Genomic DNA, 22,491 nt, shown 5'->3' on the forward strand with positions numbered 1-22,491 from the left:
TCCCCCGACACCAAGCCTTGCGCCCGACGCCTCCGAGCCCTAACCGCCGGAGCACTAACCGCCGGCCGCGACGGTTTCTTCCTCGCCGCCACCCACTTCCTCTTCTTCTCTTCTCTTCCAAGTGCCGGCAACATTTCCGCCCAGCCGTGCCCTAGAACGAGCGCCGGAGCCGATCCTTAGCCGCGTCGCTGCCACTCCTTCCCGATGCCTTCCTCTCCTCTGCCCGACGCCGACGACGCCAGGGAGTAGAGAGTCGACGATTGAGTGTCTTCTCTTCCCCCTGTGCTCGCATACCGCCGACCGGCCCATGCCCTAGCTTCACTGCCCGACGCTTACTTCGATCGCCGATGCCCTAGCCGAGCCCTGCTGAAGCTGTGCCCTTGCTCTGCCGCCGGCCACAGGTTCGTTTCATCACAGGTCTTAGACTCTGTGCCCTAACTGTGATTGGAATTAGATTGTGGTTCTGTTCTCAGATTTTGTTGTGGAGGAATTGATAAGTGTTTTGGATTTGGTTTATATGGCAGAATAGGGTTTTTAATCTGCTGCGGCTAAATTGGTTTTCTGATCAGTTGAGCGTCAACAGGAGCTTGGGATTTAGGTATGAAAAGTTGGGCTTCAATTTGATTCATCTTGAAATCTTGAGATGTTTATGCAGTGTATTAGCATAACATGTGTTGTTTGGGCAGTAACTTTGTGATCCCCAGCAGCAGTTCTGATCTTGTTTCGGCAGCCAACATCTTTGATTTTTGGATCAACAGTGATACATACGAATTGAGGTATTATGTAGGGCTTTGATTACATGATCATGTGTAGATTTGAATTAGGGTAATGGATCCTTGTTGTAGGTTGGGTTGGTTTAAAATTAATCTAATGGAACGATTAGGGTTAAGACAATTAACCCTAGTTAATTGTTAGATTTAATTTAGGTAGGCAAATGATTATGTGGATTAGGGTTTTCCCTAATTTAGTCTCGTGGATTTTCTTTAGCTATTTAAATTCTTATGAATTTTAGCTAAATAAAAATATCTATTGATTGGTACAGGACTTTGATTCGAGACGGTGTCTCGACGAGGGATCTATTCCAGATTGGACTTTTCTTATCGGAGGCGGGTACTTTTGACTTCTGTCATTTGATATACATAGTAGTGAATTTAACAAGTTGCATTAATTATGTCCTTTATTTCTTTCGGTTAGTTACTACCCATTATCTGATATATGATTGATTGATTGCTTGATTTGCATCCCATGTATACTTTATTTGTTTATACATGCTTATAGGGGGTAGTGATATACCATGCTTCACCATGTTCAGGACCTAGGTTTTTATACCTTCTGTGTACCTTTGATTCGATATGGTTCGTTGACCTAGGGTGCACTTTTCTATATATATGGATTAGGTCAGGATGTTTATATGGTTATTGCCATGCATCATTTGCATGATTGCATGCTGTGTGATAGTCCGCTCCATTATTGTTGAGCACATCGCCAGTTACATGGATCTGCACACACCACCACTCATGGGTTAGTGGTCGATTCAGGCAGAGTGTGTTGCAGCAGGGACTCTGTTAGGCACCGTTGGTCCACTCATGGGTAGTGTGACACAACGAGTTATCCGGCAGGGATTCCTCCCCGTCTTTGAGTACCGGGAGTTGAGAGCATTGCGCTCCCCCATCTATGATTTGGGGTAGGAGGATAGGTGTACTCCGACAGCATCCCGTCCACTCGGTCACTCATCAGGAGTAGTGACGACAGAGTGCACGGTTGTCACAGCCCTACCCACTCGGCCTCACTTTTGTATGAGATGATCGACTGGCGTCAGGGGTGACCAGGACGCATCATTGGCATCATATGCATGATGCATTTATTGCTTGTGTTTGTGTTTGCTGCATTTATATGCTGCATATTGTTTGGATACCAATGTTTGACATGCATACAGGATTTCCTTATCCCTCGGACTGTTTGACCTTATACTCAGGACCTGGTTAGTACAGTATTCTCCTGTTTACTTCAGATGCATTTTTATCTTTCTTATCAGGAGACTGTACGCATGATTAGTGCTAGGTGTTGTTTCCCTACTTTGTATATCAATTGTACCTGCTGAGTGTTGGACTCACCCCGCCTCCATTGTTGTTATTTTCAGGTTGATGCTGTCAGGAGGGAGTTCCAGTCGCTAGTCCCCACTGCACGTAGTGCTACTCCTCTACTGGTTTTTGAGTAGTTGTTTTATTTTAGTTTTTCGTTATCAGACTTTGTTTTAGTTTTGTTTTGGACTTACATATGGATATTGTATGGAATCTTTCCGTTGGATGGACTTTTTGTATGATTTGGATTTACTCTACTACATGCCTGCCTGGACGGCAGAAGAGGTAAGAAAAAATCGGATTTTGGGCTTTACGAGTGTAGTTGAGTAGGGTTGATTTCGAGTCAGAGTATTACTATGTTGTTTATTTTATTTACTGCGTGGTTGTGACAGCCAGAGGCTGAATACATATATATAGAAACTGCGTGGTGATTGATTTTATTTACTGTTATTATTCCAGCCGCCTGTGGCTGAGGTATATGAGATGTAGAAAGGTTTCAGATTGTCCACCATACAGGGGAGATGCTGCCGAAATTTTCTCGGACAGGGACTCCTCTGGGGGCGTGACAATTTAGTGGTATCAGAGCACAGGTATACGATCTTTTGTTTTCGTATTTTTGATGTTTGGGATAACCTGATACCAATTTATTTATTTGGTATCAGAGCGCCAAGTTTGGCGATACTTGTTGGATTTTTGTATTATGGATTTTCGAGATTTATCTGATACCAATTCATTGGTATCAGAGCGGGTTATGATACCTGCTTTTGGTGTTCTGGAGATTTATCGGATACCTGTTGTTGGTATTCTGGATATTTGGTTAGCCAGGTTTGCGAGTCAAACTGGGCATTTTCGGATTTTCGATATGGTTATGTTTCGGATTTTCGTTTCGGATTTATATGGATTTCCGGCGATTTTCTTGTTCGGAATTTTGAGGTCAGAAGTTGGGGACTAGACAGCGATGGAACATCTCTAGACGCCAAATAGGTATGATGTTTATTTTATGATAGTTAAGACAGGTATTAGCATTCTTTATTTAGTACCTGTCTGGTTACTGTAGCACATATTACTTGTGATGGGTTAGCCATTGAGGATGGTTGACCTTAATAGAGATAAAGGATTATAATCTCTGGTGATATTTCTTATCATACCATCAGTAGTGTTAGCTTCTGTTACTACTCGTAGGAGATGGAGGCACATACTAGCCTCTGCTATTGTTAGCTGGGTAGTGGATGATACCTACATATTCCTGTTGACTTAGCCAGGAGAGTTTTATACTCATATCTTTTGGATATTAGGGTACCAGGTACGATGGAAATTGATCATTGGGGGTTACCATGTTTGATCATTGTTGAGAATGATTTGAGGTTGAGGGATATTGTGAGATCAGATATTATGATATGTTGATTTCTAATGATTTATGAGAGTAAATGTTATGTGGTTGTCTGATGATCAATTACTAGATATTTGTTTTGATGATCTATTAGTGGATAACTATTTTGATGATTTATATTTGGGTTGTCATTGATGGTGACATAGTGAGTGTCATTTATGATATTCACAGGTTTGATGATTATGGTTGGTGATCAGATTATAAATTGGGTGTTGGAGAGTTTACGGTTGAATGTGCCTATGAGATTTTAATAAATCTGGTTGGTTATGGATAGTTAACAGGATGAAAAAAAAAAAATTGATATATGCTTCCTCTGATATGGGAATATGTGGATAAATAATGATTGATATTTTGAATGCTAACTTGCCCTCATGGGGAGTAGAGATTTATTCATCTGATATTGTGTGGGTTGATGTTTTTGAGGATGAAGATGAGAGTGTCTTGATGTTCTTAAATTCTGATTTTATTTGGGTCGTACACATTTATACATATGATATTATGTGGTTGGATATACCTTAGTTTCTTGTGGAGGATTAAGGTATTCTTGATTAGTTAGTAGATGAATGATTTAGTTTTGTTGGTTGATCAGTAGAGGATTGCCATGATCTATTTTTAGAGGTTCGAACCTTTAGCTTATTTGTGCTTAGTTATGTATCTAGAGCACCTTTGAGTACATGTTTTGTACTGACGTGGGAAGGACTGATTTAGTCAGAAATCATTTTCAGCTTGGATAGTTTATAAAGGATCGATGTATTCTATTCCATGAAGACTTTGACCGTGAATTGTATATACCTGGTGGGATAACTTAGAGGGTGCATTGGAATATGTGACCCCGCTGATGTAAGGAAGTGTAGAGCTAATTGCTTAACACTTATGGGATACAATCGTTACTAGTGTAAACTGGAAGAGTACATTTGGATTTATGATGATAAAAATTTTTCCCATTGGATATAGTCTTGGTAGTGTATGACATTGACTGGCAATGTTATACCACGGTGTGTATATTTTTCTTGTCCGATACCAGTTTCCTTTGAACCTAGAGCAGGGTTGTTACTGGATGATTAGGCTGCTTTATTTTGGGTTGTTTTTGATTGATGTATTCATGCTTGATACATATGCATGAATTTTGTTTAGATATACCGGTAACCCATGAGTGTTGGTAGCATAAGGTTGGTCTCTTTGATTGAGCTGGTATGCTGATTTTGCATGTATATTATGATTGTTATGTGTTGTAGGAGTCCTGTGGTAGACTGTCCATTTGCAAGTAGTATATGTATCCATGTTCTGATATGGTTTGAAGGTTCCATGTGGATTATAGATATGTAGTTCGGTGTATGTATCTGGATGTATTATTGAAGATATCTTGTTGATTAAAACCGAGATGTAGTATAAGTACATCGGAGGTGTTTTGATGGAGGCATTTTGTCGATTTAATCTGAGTTGGGATATGTACATATGTGTTTGGTGTGGTATCCGAGGTAACTTTTTGATTATGTTTGATTTGTGAGTGCACCTGGGTTTAGGATGCTTTATTGGAAGTATATGTTGGTTATACTCTTGGCATAGGTGAAGATATGTCATGTGAGTGTTTTTTTTAGGTGTATTGTTGATTTTACCTACATTGATTTTGCACACGTGTTCGGTATGTATTGTTGGAGGTATCATACTGAATATACCTGAGTTGTGAGTATGCTTGGTGTATAATAATTGAAGGATTTTGTTGATCATACATATGTTGTGTGAGCATGTGTGCTAGGTGTATACATTGGTAGCAGTATGATGATTCTACTTACACTGAATGCAGAATGTGGAGTGACTGCATTATGTCATTTGTTGAATTAACCCATCAACTAATTTTCCTATCAGTGGATGACCCACTAGGATGCTGATAGAGTTGATGATGGATTTGATTAGTTACTAGGTTGTTATATCCTAGGCTAACCACAGCGAATTGTGGTAGAGAGATCTTGTACAGTCTCTAGCTGGATAGTTAGGTGTCTTGGGGTACTTAGGTATTGTTTTGTGGTGGAGCGTTGCTCCCACATGTTTCGGATTGCTTGTAGCGGAGCATTGCTCCCATATCTATTGCAGATACATGTTATGGATTATTTGTAGTGGAGTGTTACTCCTACATATTGAGGATTTCTTGTGGTAGAGCGTTGCTCCCCCATATGTGGTATTTTCTGTGATGGAGCGTTGCTCTCACACTGGAGGATCTATGCTTAGGTGATTTTTATCGTTGGTGATCATATTTCATACTTATTGTCAGAGATCTTATGGATGGGAATGTCTGTGATACGGACATTATGTGTCTTGGTTTTTGCCATATAGGCTTACAGTGCCTTAGATGTTTTCAGAGACTGGATGATTTTGGTATTCCCAGGATGTTTGGATCGGTTTCCATTGTCTTTGTTGACGATGTTGTGATTTATTTTGGATCCACGGTGAGTCACGCACATCATCTTTGCATAGTTCTAGAGATGTTTCAATGGAAACGTCTAGATGTGAAGATCAGTAGTGCGTATTTTGATTGTCTTCTGTGAGATGTTTGAGACACACGGTCACTAGTAGGAGTGTACCGTGGTTCCACAGGAGATAGAGGTTGTTACCGTTGGGAGCAGCTGAAATCAGTGTAGGAGATCCGCAGTCTTTTGTGACTCGCAGGATATTACAGACCTTTCGTCGAGGGTTGCTTTCGCATAGCTATGCTACTTTCACGCGTAACCATGAAAGGCGTGAAGTTTACTTGGACTGAGGATTGCAAGACCAGCTTCTAGGAGCTAAAGCGGAGACTAGTGTCGGCTTTGATTTTTGGTTTTTACCTTCGGAAGAGGACGAATTTGTCCTCTACACCGACGCGTCTCTACAGGGTATGAGTGCTGTTCTGGTGCAGCATGTTAGAGTATTCTTATATGCTTCTCGATAGTTGAGGGAGCCTGAGAAGAAAATACTCAGTTCATGATCTGGAGTTGGCCGCTATTATTTTTGCCCTAAAGATTTGGCGGCAGTATCTGTATGATATTACATTGAGATTCTCACTAACCATCGGAGTCTCAAATATCTGTTCACTCAGAAGGAACGTAATCTTCGACCGAGGAGATAGATGGAGTCCTGAAGGATTATGATTGTACCATTAGCTATCACCTGGGAAAAGCTAATGTGGTTACCGATGCACTTAGCTAGAGGTTCAGAGGGACTTTAGCTTGCCATCGAGTTGTGGTCACAAATTTGATTCAGGATTTCTCTGTGTTAGACCTTGAGGAGCAGGGACAGACCGAGCAGGGTAGTCTCGTTACCATAATTGCTCAGTCGTCGATCAGGATGAGAATCCGAGAAGCCTAGTTGTTGGGACCTCATAGAGCTTAGCGAGGCAGAGTGGTCCTTACTATCGGACAGAGGATGACAGAGGCATAAGACTGCTGGAAGTGTTATACTGACCGGAGTCGGAGACTCTTAGAGTTCTCCATTTACGACCATGTATTTTTGCGAGTTTCACTCATGAAAGGGGTGAAGAGATTGGCCTCAAAGGTAAGCTAACTCCGCGATATATTGGACTTTTCCAGATCTCGGAAAGGATTAGAGCGATAGCTTACCGGTTGGCACTATCGCCGTTTTTGGCAGGCGTTCACGATGTATTCCACGTATCTATGCTGAGGAGATACGTACCTGACCTGATACATGTGCTGACAGATATCTCAGTTCCCGTTTAGCCTGACGTCACTTGTGAGGTGATTCCGGTATGGATTATAGATCGGAAAGAGCGTCAAATGCGGAACAAGACTATCCGGCTGGTTAAAATCGGATGGCAGCATCATTCGGATGAGGAGGTTACTTGGGAGCTCGAGGATACGATCCGAGCTCAATATCCCCATCTTTTCACTTGAGGTATGTGATTTATTTGCCGTTCAGAATATATACTCTATATCTGTTGTTAGTACTTGCTGATGGTAGATAACGAAATTTGGGGACCAAATTTTTATTAGTGGGGGAGAATGTAAAATACCGGAAAATAGGCAAATATTAATAAGGGAATTTTTCGGAATTTTTGGAAATTTTCCGGGAATTTTTCAGAGCTCGTATGGACGAGTTAACGGGGACAAAATGGGGCCCGGAAAAGCCTGTTTTGGCTACCCTATTTAAAAGAGGAAAAGTTGAATTTCTTAATTCCTTTTTCTTTATTTATTTTGTTTCTTCGGTTTTTATTTGTGTCGCCGTTCACCTCTTCTCCCCCGACACCAAGCCTTGCGCCCGACGCCTCCGAGCCCTAACCGCCGGCCGCGACGGTTTCTTCCTCGCCGCCACCCACTTCCTCTTCTTCTCTTCTCTTCCAAGTGCCGGCAACATTTCCGCCCAGCCGTGCCCTAGAACGAGCGCCGGAGCCGATCCTTAGCCGCGTCGCTGCCACTCCTTCCCGATGCCTTCCTCTCCTCTGCCCGACGCCGACGACGCCAGGGAGTAGAGAGTCGACGATTGAGTGTCTTCTCTTCCCCCTGTGCTCGCATACCGCCGACCGGCCCATGCCCTAGCTTCACTGCCCGACGCTTACTTCGATCACCGATGCCCTAGCCGAGCCCTGCTGAAGCTGTGCCCTTGCTCTGCCGCCGGCCACAGGTTCGTTTCATCACAGGTCTTAGACTCTGTGCCCTAACTGTGATTGGAATTAGATTGTGGTTCAGTTCTCAGATTTTGTTGTGGAGGAATTGATAAGTGTTTTGGATTTGGTTTATATGGAAGAATAGGGTTTTTAATCTGCTGCGGCTAAATTGGTTTTCTGATCAGTTGAGCGTCAACAGGAGCTTGGGATTTAGGTATGAAAAGTTGGGCTTCAATTTGATTCATCTTGAAATCTTGAGATGTTTATGCAGTGTATTAGCATAACATGTGTTGTTTGGGCAGTAACTTTGTGATCCCTAGCAGCGGTTCTGATCTTGTTTCGGCAGCCAACATCTTTGATTTTTGGATCAACAGTGATACATACGAATTGAGGTATTATGTAGGGCTTTGATTACATGATCATGTGTAGATTTGAATTAGGGTAATGGATCCTTGTTGTAGGTTGGGTTGGTTTAAAATTAATCTAATGGAACGATTAGGGTTAAGACAATTAACCCTAGTTAATTGTTAGATTTAATTTAGGTAGGCAAATGATTATGTGGATTAGGGTTTTCCCTAATTTAGTCTCGTGGATTTTCTTTAGCTATTTAAATTCTTATGAATTTTAGCTAAATAAAAATATATATTGATTGGTACAAGACTTTGATTCGAGACAGTGTCTCGACGAGGGATCTATTCCAGATTGGACTTTTCTTATCGGAGGCGGGTACTTTTGACTCCTGTCATTTGATATACATAGTAGTGAATTTAACAAGTTGCATTAATTATGTCCTTTATTTCTTTCGGTTAGTCACTACCCATTATCTGATATATGATTGATTGATTGCTTGATTTGCATCCCATGTATACTTTATTTGTTTATACATGCTTATAGGGGGTAGTGATATACCATGCTTCACCATGTTCAGGACCTAGGTTTTTATACCTTCTGTGTACCTTTGATTCGATATGGTTCGTTGACCTAGGGTGCACTTTTCTATATATATGGATTAGGTCAGGATGTTTATATGGTTATTGCCATGCATCATTTGCATGATTGCATGCTGTGCGATAGTCCGCTCCATTATTGTTGAGCACATCGCCAGTTACATGGATCTGCACACACCACCACTCATGGGTTAGTGTCGATTCAGGCTGAGTGTGTTGCAGCAGGGACTCTGTTAGGCACCGTTGGTCCGCTCATGGGTAGTGTGACACAACATGTTATCCGGCAGGAATTCCTCCCCGTCTTTGAGTACCGAGAGTTGAGAGTATTGCGCTCCCCCATCTATGATTTGGGGTAGGAGGATAGGTGTACTCCGACAGTATCCCGTCCACTCGGTCACTCATCAGGAGTAGTGATGACAGAGTGCACGGTTGTCACAGCTCTACCCACTCGGCCTCACTTTTGTATGAGATGATCGACTGGCGTCAGGGGTGACCAGGACGCATCATTGGCATCATATGCATGATGCATTTATTGCTTGTGTTTGTGTTTGCTGCATTTATATGCTGCATATTGTTTGGATACCTATGTTTGACATGCATACAGGATTTCCTTATCCCTCGGACTGTTTGACCTTATACTCAGGACCTGGTTAGTACAGTATTCTCCTGTTTACTTCAGATGCATTTTTATCTTTCTTATCAGGAGACTGTACGCATGATTAGTGCTAGGTGTTGTTTCCCTACTTTGTATATCAATTGTACCTGCTGAGTGTTGGACTCACCCCGCCTCCATTGTTGTTATTTTCAGGTTGATGCTGTCAGGAGGGAGTTCCAGTCGCTAGTCCCCACTGCACGTAGTGCTACTCCTCTGCTGGTTTTTGAGTAGTTGTTTTATTTTAGTTTTTCGTTATCAGACTTTGTTTTAGTTTTGTTTTGGACTTACATATGGATATTGTATGGAATCTTTCCGTTGGATGGACTTTTAGTATGATTTGGATTTACTCTACTACATGCCTGCCTGGACGGCAGAAGAGGTAAGAAAAAATCGGATTTTGGGCTTTACGAGTGTAGTTGAGTAGGGTTGATTTCGAGTCAGAGTATTACTATGTTATTTATTTTATTTACTGCGTGGTTGTGACAGTCAGAGGCTGAATACATATATATAGAAACTGCGTGGTGATTGATTTTATTTACTGTTATTATTCCAGTCGCCTGTGGCTGAGGTATATGAGATGTAGAAAGGTTTCAGATTGTCCACCGTACAGGGGAGATGCTACCGAAATTTTCTCGGACAGGGACTCCTCTGGGGGCGTGACAGTTTGTGGAACTGCAATTCGGATAGAAACATTTTGTTTCTCAAAACCAAACAATGAATTAATTCAAAGCTACATGAACAATGAATATCAAAACCAAACAATGAATTAAAAGCTACATGTAGCTACTGTTTGTGGAACTACAATTCGGATAGAAACATTTTGTTTCTCAAAACCAAACAATGAATTAATTCAAAGCTACATGAACAATGAATCTCAAAACCAAACATACAAGTAGTATAAGATTCATCAATATGACAAAACATTTTGTGGAACTACAATTGATGAAGATACTGATAGCATTAATGTTTAACAAGTGGGACATTACCTTGCACATCAACATGTAGTTGATTTGAAACTACATCTCTTTGGTTATTCAAGGTACCTTCTATGTTTTGACCATCTGTAAAAATATTGATTCCATTAAGAAAAAATAAATATGAAGAAATACAATCAGTCACTAAATTTGTCATGCATAAAATGAGATATTACCTTGTTCATGATCCGTGTGATTTTTACTTATACTTGGTGGTTGCATATCTATCTCATTTTGAAGTTTAAAATGAGATTTCCTTTTAGTTCGGCGCTTAGGAGTCATCCCTACTACAAATAATAATTAGTAACATATTATAAATTATAAAAAGTCGATAGTTAAAAATGAAAAGGAAATACATATCACCATATATCATCCAAACATATATAGTAAGAATCTATTCTACTGTTATTACAATGATAATTGACTAAACATAATGCATAAACTAGACTTCCAATCTCTTCATAAATCAGTATCAATTTCTACTCCTGCAATATCATCACGAACCCAGACTACTTCTTCATGTTCATTGCAATCTTCTGAATTACAAATATAACTTTGAAGATATGTATCAACATCTGTTATAGGCTGCATATTATACTTTGCTCGTGCATCAGTCGTGATAATGACATGTCAATCACAATCATTTGGATCTTCCACATAAAATACTTGCATAACCTGAGATGCTAAAATATAAGGCTCATTATGACGCCTAACATCTTTAAAATTGGCCAACATAAAACCATCTTCATCCAATTTTAGTCGTTTGCCTTTGGAGACCCACTCACATTCAAATAAAGCAACTTTTCGACCTCCCCCATAATCCAACTCAATCACATTTTGCAAAATACCATAATAATCAAGTTCACTTAATATTGGATTGTGATCTTTTATACTTGAATAACTTAAAGTAGTTGCCCTAACAGTCACACCATAATTTTGAGTTTTCCTCTTACATTCCACTTCTTTTGTATGAAACCTAAATCCATTTGTAACGAATTAATGATATTGTATCCCAATGATATTCGGGCCTCTAGCAAGTGATCTCAAATCATTTGAAACAAGATCATCTTCTGGAAGATTTGTTTCTTCAATCTATCATACAAGAAGGACTTACTCATTTATATTTGGAAAAAAAATAATATGTATTTTTAATAACTATTACAACACAACTTACATGATTAGCAAACCATGAGGCAAAAGTTTCACTATGTATACGTTCAATTTGGTGTAGCGGAAGACGAGAATGACTAAGTTGCACAATTCCACGATGTTCACTGCAAATTAGTAATATTAATTTCATAAATAATGATGACTAAATAGTTATATATTTGAACAACATGAATTATATAAAACCATACTCTATATAAGATTGTAAGCGATGACAATTGAATAACACATATTGATGTGCATTCTTTAATATCTCAGTATCAAACTTAGTAGCAATGGTCTTTCCAAGTGCATAGCCAGATATGTTAAACACATCTAATGCAAATGTTGAGTCAATATTTGCATTATCATTTCTTGATGGTTGATTAAATCTTGTCTCTACATAATCTGCTAAATATTAGGAGCAGAATGTCAAAACATTTCTCAGCCAAATACCCCTCAGCAATAGATCCTTCTGGCCTATTTTTATTTCAAACATAGGACTTCAATGTCCCTAGGTACCTTATGTCAAAAACATAACAATTAGTATCCATTAACAAATAATATATTATAAATATAATAACATTAAAAAGATGTATATATTACCTTTCAATTGGATACATCCAATGATAGTGAACTGGCCAGCAAGTTGTATTTTAGTAGCCAAATGAATAGTTAGATGAACCATTATGTCAAAAAATGAGGGAGGAAAAATCGTTTCCAACTCACAAAGGATCACTGCAATATCTCTCCTCAGATGAGTCATATCCGTAGGAGAGATTACTTTACTACATAACTCTTGAAAATATCTGCTTAATCTAATCAACGGAACTCAAACTGACTTAGATAAGGTTCTACGTAGTGCTACTGGCAACAATTGCTGCATCAAAATATGATTGTCATGACTTTTTAGACCAATTAATTTTGGCAGTTTCATTTGAACACATCGTGATATGTTAGATGCATAGTCATCTGAAACTTTAATTTGCTTTAAAACCTTGCAAAACATGCTCTTCTCTTTTTTCCCCATTAAAAAAGATGCTGGAGGTAAATAAACTTTCTTTGGTCCTTTCTCAATAGGATGAAGTGTTGTTCTTATCCCCATTTCTTGCAAATCAAGTCGTGATTTAAGATTATTTTTTGTTTTTTCCTTCCATATTCAGCAATGTCCCACAAATATTTTCGCAAACATTCTTTTCAATATGCATAAGGTCAAGATTGTGACATATCACATTATCTTTCCAATATGGTAAATAAAAAAATACTCAATTTTTTCCAATTAAATGGTAGTGCTGAATTATCATTAATTGTTTTCCCAAATGTAAATTTTAAAATTTTCAACTCATCCATCACCATGTCTCCTGATAGTATGGGTGGTGGTCTTCCAAATTCTTCCGTACCATCAAACAATTGAGCATTTTTTCGAAACACATGATCACTATTTAAAAACTTATGGTGGCCCATATAGCAGTATTTTCCATCATTTTTTAACCATTGTGAATGTGTAAATTTATGACATACTGGGCATGCAAGCTGTCCTTTAGTGCTCCATCCTGATAAGGTTACATATCCAGGGAAATCACTTATTGTCCATAGTAATGCGACATGCAATTGAAAATTTTGTTTAGTTGATGCATCATATGTTTGCACTCCTGTCTCCCACAAATCCTTTAAATCTGCAATAAGAGTTTGCAAGTAGACGTCGATGTTATTTCATGGAGCAAATGGGCCGAGTATCAATAATGACAACATAAAGTATGGTTGCTTCATACACATCCATGGTGGAAGATTATATGACATTAAAATGACCGGTCATGTACTATGTGTCACACTCATATTTTTGAATGGATTAAATCCATCTGATGCTAAACCAAGCCTTATGTTCCTAGGATCCTTTGCAAATTTTGAGTGTTTATGATCAAATGTTTGCCAAGCTGGAGAGTTAGCTGGATGTCGCATGTAACCATCCTTTGTGTGAGATTCAAAATGTCATCTCATATGTGATGTTGTTTTGGATGACATGAACAACCGTTGTAATCTAGGCTTTATTGGAAAATACCATAAAACCTTACGTGGAATTTTTCTCTTTTCATCGGTAGAATCATTTTCGGATGTTTCCCATCTGGGCTCACTACATGTTTCACATTGAATTCTTTCTTTATCCAACCTCCAGTACAAAGTGCAATCATTAGGACAAGCATCATTCTTTTCATAACCAAGTCCTATTTGCTTCATCAATTTCTCTTCTTCATAGTGTGACTTAGGCAAATCATCCATTGCATTAGGAAATGCTTCTCTCAACAAATCTAAAAGTATATCAAAAATCTTATTATTAATTTTGCCTAGACACTTTAAGTGAAGCAAGCGAATCATGAATGCAAGTTTTGAGAATTTCTTGCATCCTGGATATAATTCTTTTTGTGAATCATCAATTAATTTATAGAATTTCTCAGCCTCTCCCGTTGGAATCTCGTTATCATTTTCAAATTCTGATGTGCTAATTATATTATCATTGTCTGAGATCCCAAATTCCTCATAAACTAAACCTTGCATATCATCTGCATAATTTTTAGATGGAACAGAAGCAGAGTTTGTAGATGTACTATATGATATCTCTCCATGAGCTACCCAATGAGTATAATCTTTGATAAATCCATCAACCATCTAATGATCAAAGGCAACCTCTCTTGAAACAAATATACCAATCTTACACCGTATACATGAACATAAAATCATTCCATTTATATTTGCATTAGAAAATGCAAAATGTAAGAAATTTTGAACACCATTTCTATACTCCTCAGTTTGTCTTGGTAAAAACATCCAACTCTTATCCATAATGATCCTAAAAAAAACTTATTAAAATTAATTTAACATTATGATGTATTGTTAAATTTTAAAATGCATGTATACTTATAAATAAAGAACTATATCACAAATGGAATTCACAAGGTAGAGAATTCAAGATATAGAGAAATCTTTATAACACAAGGACTCAAGAGGATACAACATAATAATCTATAGTATTTTATAATTTATCTCATCTAAGAAAAATCAACAGTACAAAAAAATAACTCCATGCTTGGCTGTACATAGTTGTGAAATACATAATCAAAGTTTTTAGGACAAAAGGATAAGGTATTGCATGAGAGGATCTCATTTCTACCACTCTCAAGTTGTTAAGTCAAATATAAGTGCAAGCATAGCAATCAACAATCTATACTATGGTTTGAAATCTCCTGCTCTACAAGGTGGAAAATGTCAAGGTGCTCTTAACATCATTGATAAATTAGAAAAGGAACTGGGAAGTGATTTTGAAATAGGTATATTTCCTTACCTGTTCATAAGTATTTGCTTGAATTTCATTTTTATTATTCCTGGTTCAATTGGAGCTTGAAATTTGTGATTGCCACTGGAATGTAACGATGGATTAAACCTATAGAAAACATAATTCTTTTTGCTAGTGGCTTATTCATTATTTGATAATTTTGTTGTTATAGGTTTAAACAATTTGAATTAATTTGATTGTTTGTTTTTCATGATTGCTTCTTGCTAAACAAAAGTCTTGAGTCAATCTAGGCTCATGTTCTGCTAATAAACACAACATTCTGATTTCTCACCAAATCATAGTTCAATTACTTTTAAATACGTGCAAGGATGTGTACAAGTTAATGTCATTTTGTTTTTGCATGTCTTGTTTCGTTAATGCTTAATATCTAACCTGTATAGTATGGTTAATCTAATGAAACTAATACATTTTCCCCTTAACACTAGGGTCCATGCGACGATGATCTAAGACTTCATATGCTCTCATGTTTTCTGCAATTCATTATGTTCTCTCTAATATCTTGTTGTTCAATGACAGATTCAAGATATTAAAACTAACCACAGATTCAAGAAAATAAACCAACCACACATACAAGTGAAGCTTGTTAGATAAGCACTGAAACTTAAAACTATTATCATACCTGTTTGATTCTGTAGAAAGGAGCAAGATCGGAGCGGCGACGAATAGAGCCGTCAATTTGGGTTAGGCACGTCGGGTTGACCCGCCCCGTCAAACAATTTAAGCGGGTTGGGTTGGAATTTTATCAACCCAAGTCCGCCGCGGGCCGACCCGCCTAGGCCCGCGACCCGAGCGGGTCGACCCGAGATGGGCTTGGGTTGGCCCGCGGGTTGAGAAACACATGTAAGCAGTTTATATCAGTAGTCAATGCTGCAACTACGAGAATACCAAGGGTTAAATTGTAGCATTTCATTATCTTCTTCGTTGAGAGGAATACTAATTAGGAAAAGCTCATACTTGTGAAGTTGAATGTGATAGACAAAAGTTATAGAAATATATATGCACACAAAGTTGATTAATCTTAAAAGTAGATGACCTTCTTATTTGATTCATTTATGGGATAAATCTGAAACATACATTATGCACAATGAAGAGCTTGGTGTGTATACCCAAACTAGATGGTCTTCTTAAAAGTAGATGTCCTTCTTATTTGATTCGTTTACGCATGCACAACCAAGGTACCATTGATCTAAACTGCTCGACGCACGACCAGGAGTCCTAATTACTATTCCTCTTCGTTGCACAATTTTATGCGAGTTTATTATCTTTCTTTGTTATAATTTAAAAATAAAAATAGTACTTTTGACCCAACATATAAGTACTTGTTTATGTCTATTTATATTTAAAATACTTGTTTATGAATACATTTGATTGATAAAATATTTTCAAAGTAAAACATTGAAGATATGAACTATTTTTTTTTAATTTTTTTTTAAAAATTTGATAGGCCCGTGGGTTGGCCCGCCAAACCCGCGACCCGCCTTAAATTGGGTTGGGTTGGAAATTTCCCAACCCGCCAAGTTGACGGCCCGCCCCGCCCCGTCCCCGCCAAATGGTTGGCCCGCCACGGGCCGACCCGCCCCGCCATGGGTTGACCCGTCTGACAGTTCTAGCGACGAAGTAAAGGGAGAAGATCCAATAGAATCAGCTTGAGCTATTGGGAAGCAGCGACACTTGAGCTTCGTGAGCGGCGAGACAGGGACGACGAAGAGAACAGAATAGGGAAGAGAAAGGGAGAAGATCGGAGCGGCGCTTGAGCTTTGTGAGTGGCGAGACAACGAGAACAGAGAAGAGGCTGTTAGGGCGAAAACAAAATGATGAAGAATCGGCGTGAGGGAATAAATCGACGTGTGAGGGCTAGGTCAGGGCGAAAAACAAAAGATGCTTAATTATTAAGTGATTATTAGGGTGATATATGATGACATTGATGAAATTTGTCACTATATATTGTCTAAAATGATATTTTTATATTTAAAATAATTTTTTTTGATAAATGTCATTAAAAAATATTTATAGTGACATTTAAAATTAAATGCCATGAAGAAAGTGTCGTAATACGCTATATTTCTAGTAGTGAACACCACGTAGTACTTTTTTTTTAAAAAATAACTCCACGTAGTACTATTTTTTTTAAACAACACCACATAGTGCTATTTTTTTTTTTCAAAACAACGTCATGTCGTGCATGCAAAATTATAGGAGAGAAATTGCATATAGAATTGCAGAAGAGAGAGGGACACGTCAAGTCTCCACGTCTGTCGTCACCCATGATCGTGTGTGTGTATATATATATATATAGAGAGAGAGAGATTGACACAAATGATAAGTGCAAGGTAGTTTACCTATAGTGGGTAGAGTTCAAGTCTTATAGAATGTATCACATGTGTTCATCCTGCCATGCACTCAATACGTAGTGAACAGGGTTCAAGTCCCAAGGAATACATCGCCTGTGTTCGTGATGCAGATTCAACCTATGTTGAAGCCCAATACGAGTTTAATTTCAATCACAAATTCTATCATTTAAATTCTTTTCAGACATTTTTACTATTTTTGATAATTTTTATTTTTGGAAATATTTAGGATAATTTTCGTATTCATGGTATTTATTAAAGAGAATTTGTCTTAATTCATGTTCTGATTTGAGTTAAAGTCATTAAGTTATTTTTTTTAATAAAAAACCTATTTCCTTTCTTTACCATATTGAAATTAATATCTATTAATATTAGTTATTTTCCTTTTCAGATCTATTTCTTTCTTTACAAAATTATAATTTTTTTTCCTTTATTTAGTTCTTAGATTGTGGTGTATATAAGAGTCATGTTTAATTATTGAGGGATGATCCTCTATTCTTAATAAAAGTTTTCTTTTTTTTTAGATTCCTCTCATGGCCTTCTCCTCAATTTTTTTTCTCGTCAGTCTGTAAAATAATTGCTATCCTGTCTGACATCAGTTCATCACGCCATGTACTTAACACTTGTGCTCTTGATAGACCTCCTTCCATCGACATGAGATTATCGTGTAGGGGTCGTGCGGCGATTCCACATTTTTTCTATAAACAAAGTACTTGTTAAATTTTAAGGTCTTTTAGTCACCACGATACGCCCAGCCCAATTATTAAAAAGGGCCCATATCAATAGCTAAATGAGAGATCCAGTGCGCCCTAAAATGAACGGCCATGATTATCTTCTGCATTCTATAAATATCTCGCATCGTCACCTTCTGTGCATTTGTTCGAACGCTTGGCGGGGGCCGCCTCAGGGCAAGGTATCTCTGTTTCCTTCTCATCTCTTTCCTCTCATGTTTTATTCTGAGGATTGTGTACTTTCTGCTAATTTTGGTTTTAACTATTGGCTGCAACACATTTGCTTGGTAAACTTCTCCATCGAGGCCAGTTATATTTTATTCTACTTTAGTGATATTTTTATATTACGATGAATAACTATTCACTTGTATATCTAGATCATTCATCGTTTTGAAAGTTCATATTAGCTTATTAGAGCTAATTGTTCATGCCTTAGATTTTGAAACTAACCACTGTTCTATCGGTCTTGAGTAAGTTGTAGTTTTAATCCCTGCCATATAAGATTTCTCTCTCTCTCTCTCTCTCTCTATGTATATATATATATATATATATATATATATATATATATATATATATTATCTTTTTTTTTTTAAATGCTTATCCTGAATCTGGTCAAGTTCAACGGTTCATGGATATTTATAGGACATTTTAGTGAAAGCCATTTCAATTTCCTTGAGTATGTCAATGATTGAAGAAACGAGTTAATAACCAAATAAATTAAACATTCAGCTTCTTATTACTTGTTATATATTTACATTTGTGATTTAAATTATTACTAGATAAATTGTCATGTATACACATGCTCAGTTGGGAAGATCCTAAGATCCTCAAGTGATTTGAGTCAGTGGCTAAGTCCAATGAAGTTCGTAGGTTGGAGCAAACTAGCATATAATCAATCGAGTCAATTGCACTTTGAGGTGTCCTCTAAATGAGCATCATTGTCAGTGAGAATCAACCAATCAATCAAGTATCATACAATATAATGCTCCTGCTTGGCTAGTGACCTCCGTAGGGAAGGGCCACCTTGGCTGAAGGCACATTTTCTAAAGCTGATTGGATGCCATGAGTAGTGACTGCCATCATCCATTTGTATTTGAAGAAACACTTGTAACAATATTATTGCTCAGATATGGATCAGAAGGCCTTATTTTATTGGCGCAATTGTAGGTCAAGGATTTGCTTATGGCCCTTCAAATTTGAATTGAACCAACCCAGTCAAATACAAAGTTTAGTTGGGGTATTCCAGTCATTTCTCTATGTCATCCGAAATGATTAGATTTGTAGATCTACAAGTTGGAGCTCTGGGGCTTTCAGATGTCTTCATTCTCTTGCTCTTACACACAACTTTTGCATCTCCAGATGCTCACCTGTTTGGTTTTAATTACAATTGTTGATCCTTGATATTCGTGTTGCATTGTCTAGCTATATTCCAGGTTAAATTTAGTCTCTCTGAAGAATGTGAGATTTTATTTATTTTCAGTCATACGTGAGTCATACGATATAAATCATTTGTTGTATAATATTGCAGTGCAAATGGCTACTATCCCTGAACCGCTCATCTGGGAGATCGTGAAGAAGAACAATTCTTTCCTTGTTAAGCAGTATGGCAGTGGCACTAACAAGGTGGTGTTCAGTAGAGAGCCTAACAATCTATGCAACCTCCATTCCTACAAGCACTCAGGTAAATATATAGCTTTGCCATTTGAAATGCTTTTGGAACCATATCTGGTTTTAATTGTTTGGTGCATTTTTTTCTTGAGTCAGTACCCTGATTGAAAATTCACAGGCTTGGCGAACAAGAAGACTGTAACCATTCTACCAGGAGAGAAGGACCTCAATGTTGTCCTTGCCACTACCAAGACAAAGAAACAGAACAAGCCTGCAAGCTTGCACAACAGAACAGAACTGAAAAAGGAATTCTTCAAGATGGCTAAAATCGTCAAGAGTCAGGTATCATCAACTCTAATAAAATTTGGCATTTCTACATGTTCTTACTTTCTGTGATTGTTCTGATCATTGCTTTGTGTATATCCAGCCACATTTTTCTATTGTATTTAATTCTGTATCATGAGCATATATTTATACTCATTATTGTAGTTTGGTAAATTTGTATTATTTGCTCTACTGGTCAAAAGGTTACCTATCAGCTTTAATGCTTGTCAATTTTCTCATTTTATAATCTCTGTTTGTTTCCTACTGGTACATGATTATTCTTCAAGCTGTATATAGTTCTTTTGTAGCTTAACTTGTGATGCGTGCATCTTCATAGTCAAGGGAAAAAAAAATTATGCCTTTTTTTCTTGTTATTGATGCAAGAGAATTTACTATTTTGATGTTGTATGCCTAGGCCAAATGTCCTATTACATGAGATTATGTTATCACAGCTGATGATTTACTGTAACATCATTTGAATTGTCTATTATGTAATTGTCATATTTTTATATTTTCAGTAAAAAGACAATTCAAATTGATAGTTTTCACTTTTTGTTATCTAGAAATAGTTTTTTTTTTTTTACATTGTATCAGTAAGTTGTGTTTTTCATTTGATTTGACGAATCAAATTGACTTATTCTGCTTGGAGAACATTTCACTGTCATTTCATTATTTTGCATTTAAATAATTTATTTATTTTCTTTGCTTTTGTTATTATTTGAAAATGTTGCTATGATGAGCTGCTAACATGTCAGGAGAACTCTCAGCTGATTGGTCTCCAATGAAATTTGCTTGTTACGCTTGGCTTCTGAGCTTAGTTTTGTTATGCAATTCTTTTTGAAATGTTTTATTGTTTTTAAATCTCATCTTAGTTTTGTTCATTTTATTTATTTAGTTTTCTTTCGCTTTTGTTGTTTTAAAATATTGCTACGATGAGCTGCTAGCATGTAAGCTCCTGAGCCTATCTTTACTCTCAAATTTCTCTAGAGTCTTCTTAACCATTGTTAAATCCCCCTTTGGAAGCCTAAGTTATTTGTTCCATCGTGCTTTTTTATGCTTCTGCATTGAACTTATGATCGTCCATGCACTTTTCTGCATTGGGACTATTCATTACCCTTTCTGAATGCAATTGCACAAATTTCTGATATTTTCCTTCTGTTTGCAGATTACAGATAATTACTACAGATCTGATCTAACCAAAGCAGCTCTTGCACGCCTGAGTGTGGTTCATCGCAGCCTTAAGGTTGCCAAGTTTGGTGTAAAAAAGAGACAAGCTGCAAAAGCCAAGAACTAGGTGAACTAGGCCCAGGAAGGTGGCTGATTGTCATTTAGGTTTAAGTGAACCATTTGTATCCTGAGAAGATGAGTGCTCAGTATAGTGTCAATTTTCAGTGTTTGATTCTACATTCTGTATTTAATGCAGTAATGAATTCCATACTTTTTTTTAGATCAAACTAACTTGGGTCAGAATGGTTCTTTTAACTTATCGATGTGTGATTTTGATTTCGTGGGAAATTTTTTTTGTTGCTGTTTGTTTTGGTTCCATAACTCTGGTAAGTTTGCATAATGTTTCCACATCTTGTGCGTATAAATGTTCACTTTTATATATCTACATCTGTTCACTTCTATAGTTGTTTTCGCTAAAAAAAAAAATTGTTGTGAATGTTGTTGGAGCAGTAAATCATCACTGATTATTTTCAATTTTATTCGTAAGGTAAAATAATTTGGAAAGCGTTTGAATCTTGGTTTTTATTTTTTATTTATTTTTTATTTTTTATTTTTTGCTTCTGGTTCCTTCTATATTTGTGTGCTCCCACGGCTACTTAAGTGCTAGATTGTCATTTGAGAACACGGATTGAATCCCAGGACTTTTGGCTCTCTTTTTCTTATTTTTTGTTTTAAACAACAGAAAGCTAAAATATTTCTTTAACTTTTTACACTCTTACAATTTAAAAATTTCGATAACCGAGGTAGGTGATCTGATCGGACGGAATCAACTATACTAAGTAGATTAATGATTTTGTGTTGGGTAATTAAAAATTTTTTACATCAGTTATTCCAGGGCCGACTGAAGGTATAAATTTTAATGACTTATGACTAGAACCCCAATATTACTGGGCTCATTGATTGAATAATTAAATAGACATTAAAAAATTTAAATTGGAGTATTAATATTAATTAATAAATATCATGTTAACTCATTAATTACATCTTATCAATTAATTTATTATTCATATTTATACCTTACACATATCCTTATTTCCTCATCATTACAATTAGCTAATACAACTAATAAACTCTTCCTCTCAATATATCTAAAAAAATATTAATTATTCTCTTACCA

At 37.2% G+C, this 22,491-nt stretch overlaps 1 protein-coding gene, 1 long non-coding RNA gene and 1 other non-coding gene across 5 annotated transcripts; all 3 read left to right on the top strand.

The window, feature by feature from the left end:
* LOC122026085 lies at positions 1-708 on the top strand. The gene is made up of 3 exons (XR_006124014.1): positions 1-401; positions 525-598; positions 687-708. It is a non-coding gene; the product is annotated as an uncharacterized LOC122026085 (long non-coding RNA).
* A 17,647-nt stretch (positions 709-18,355) lies between these two features.
* Positions 18,356-21,594, top strand: LOC122027293 (60S ribosomal protein L28-1-like). Of its 3 annotated transcripts, none has more exons than XM_042586220.1 (4): positions 18,356-18,397; positions 19,744-19,896; positions 20,002-20,165; positions 21,313-21,594. In XM_042586220.1, the coding sequence occupies exons 2-4, from the start codon at positions 19,749-19,751 to the stop codon at positions 21,439-21,441; spliced, it is 441 nt and encodes a 146-aa protein (XP_042442154.1). In that variant the 5' UTR covers positions 18,356-18,397; positions 19,744-19,748; the 3' UTR covers positions 21,442-21,594. The 3 variants fall into 3 exon arrangements, with proteins under 3 accessions (XP_042442154.1, XP_042442155.1, XP_042442153.1); XM_042586221.1 differs by lacking the exon at positions 18,356-18,397 and adding an exon at positions 18,419-18,502; XM_042586219.1 differs by lacking the exon at positions 18,356-18,397 and adding an exon at positions 19,390-19,648.
* LOC122028424 lies at positions 20,874-20,964 on the top strand. Its single transcript, XR_006124805.1, has one exon. It is a non-coding gene; the product is annotated as a small nucleolar RNA R24 (small nucleolar RNA).
* Positions 21,595-22,491: the final 897 nt, after the last annotated feature.

This window comes from Zingiber officinale, chromosome 10A (genome assembly GCF_018446385.1).
Source record: "Zingiber officinale cultivar Zhangliang chromosome 10A, Zo_v1.1, whole genome shotgun sequence".
Lineage (NCBI taxonomy): Eukaryota > Viridiplantae > Streptophyta > Magnoliopsida > Zingiberales > Zingiberaceae > Zingiber > Zingiber officinale.

Bases quoted from the DNA above. Each gene is read 5' to 3' on its own strand.
- LOC122027293 (XM_042586220.1), top strand. From the start codon at position 19,749: ATGGCTACTATCCCTGAACCGCTCATCTGGGAGATCGTGAAGAAGAAC. The intron at 19,897-20,001 runs GTAAATATATAG...GAAAATTCACAG, and splicing joins CCATTCCTACAAGCACTCAG to GCTTGGCGAACAAGAAGACT. The intron at 20,166-21,312 runs GTATCATCAACT...TTCTGTTTGCAG, and splicing joins CTAAAATCGTCAAGAGTCAG to ATTACAGATAATTACTACAG.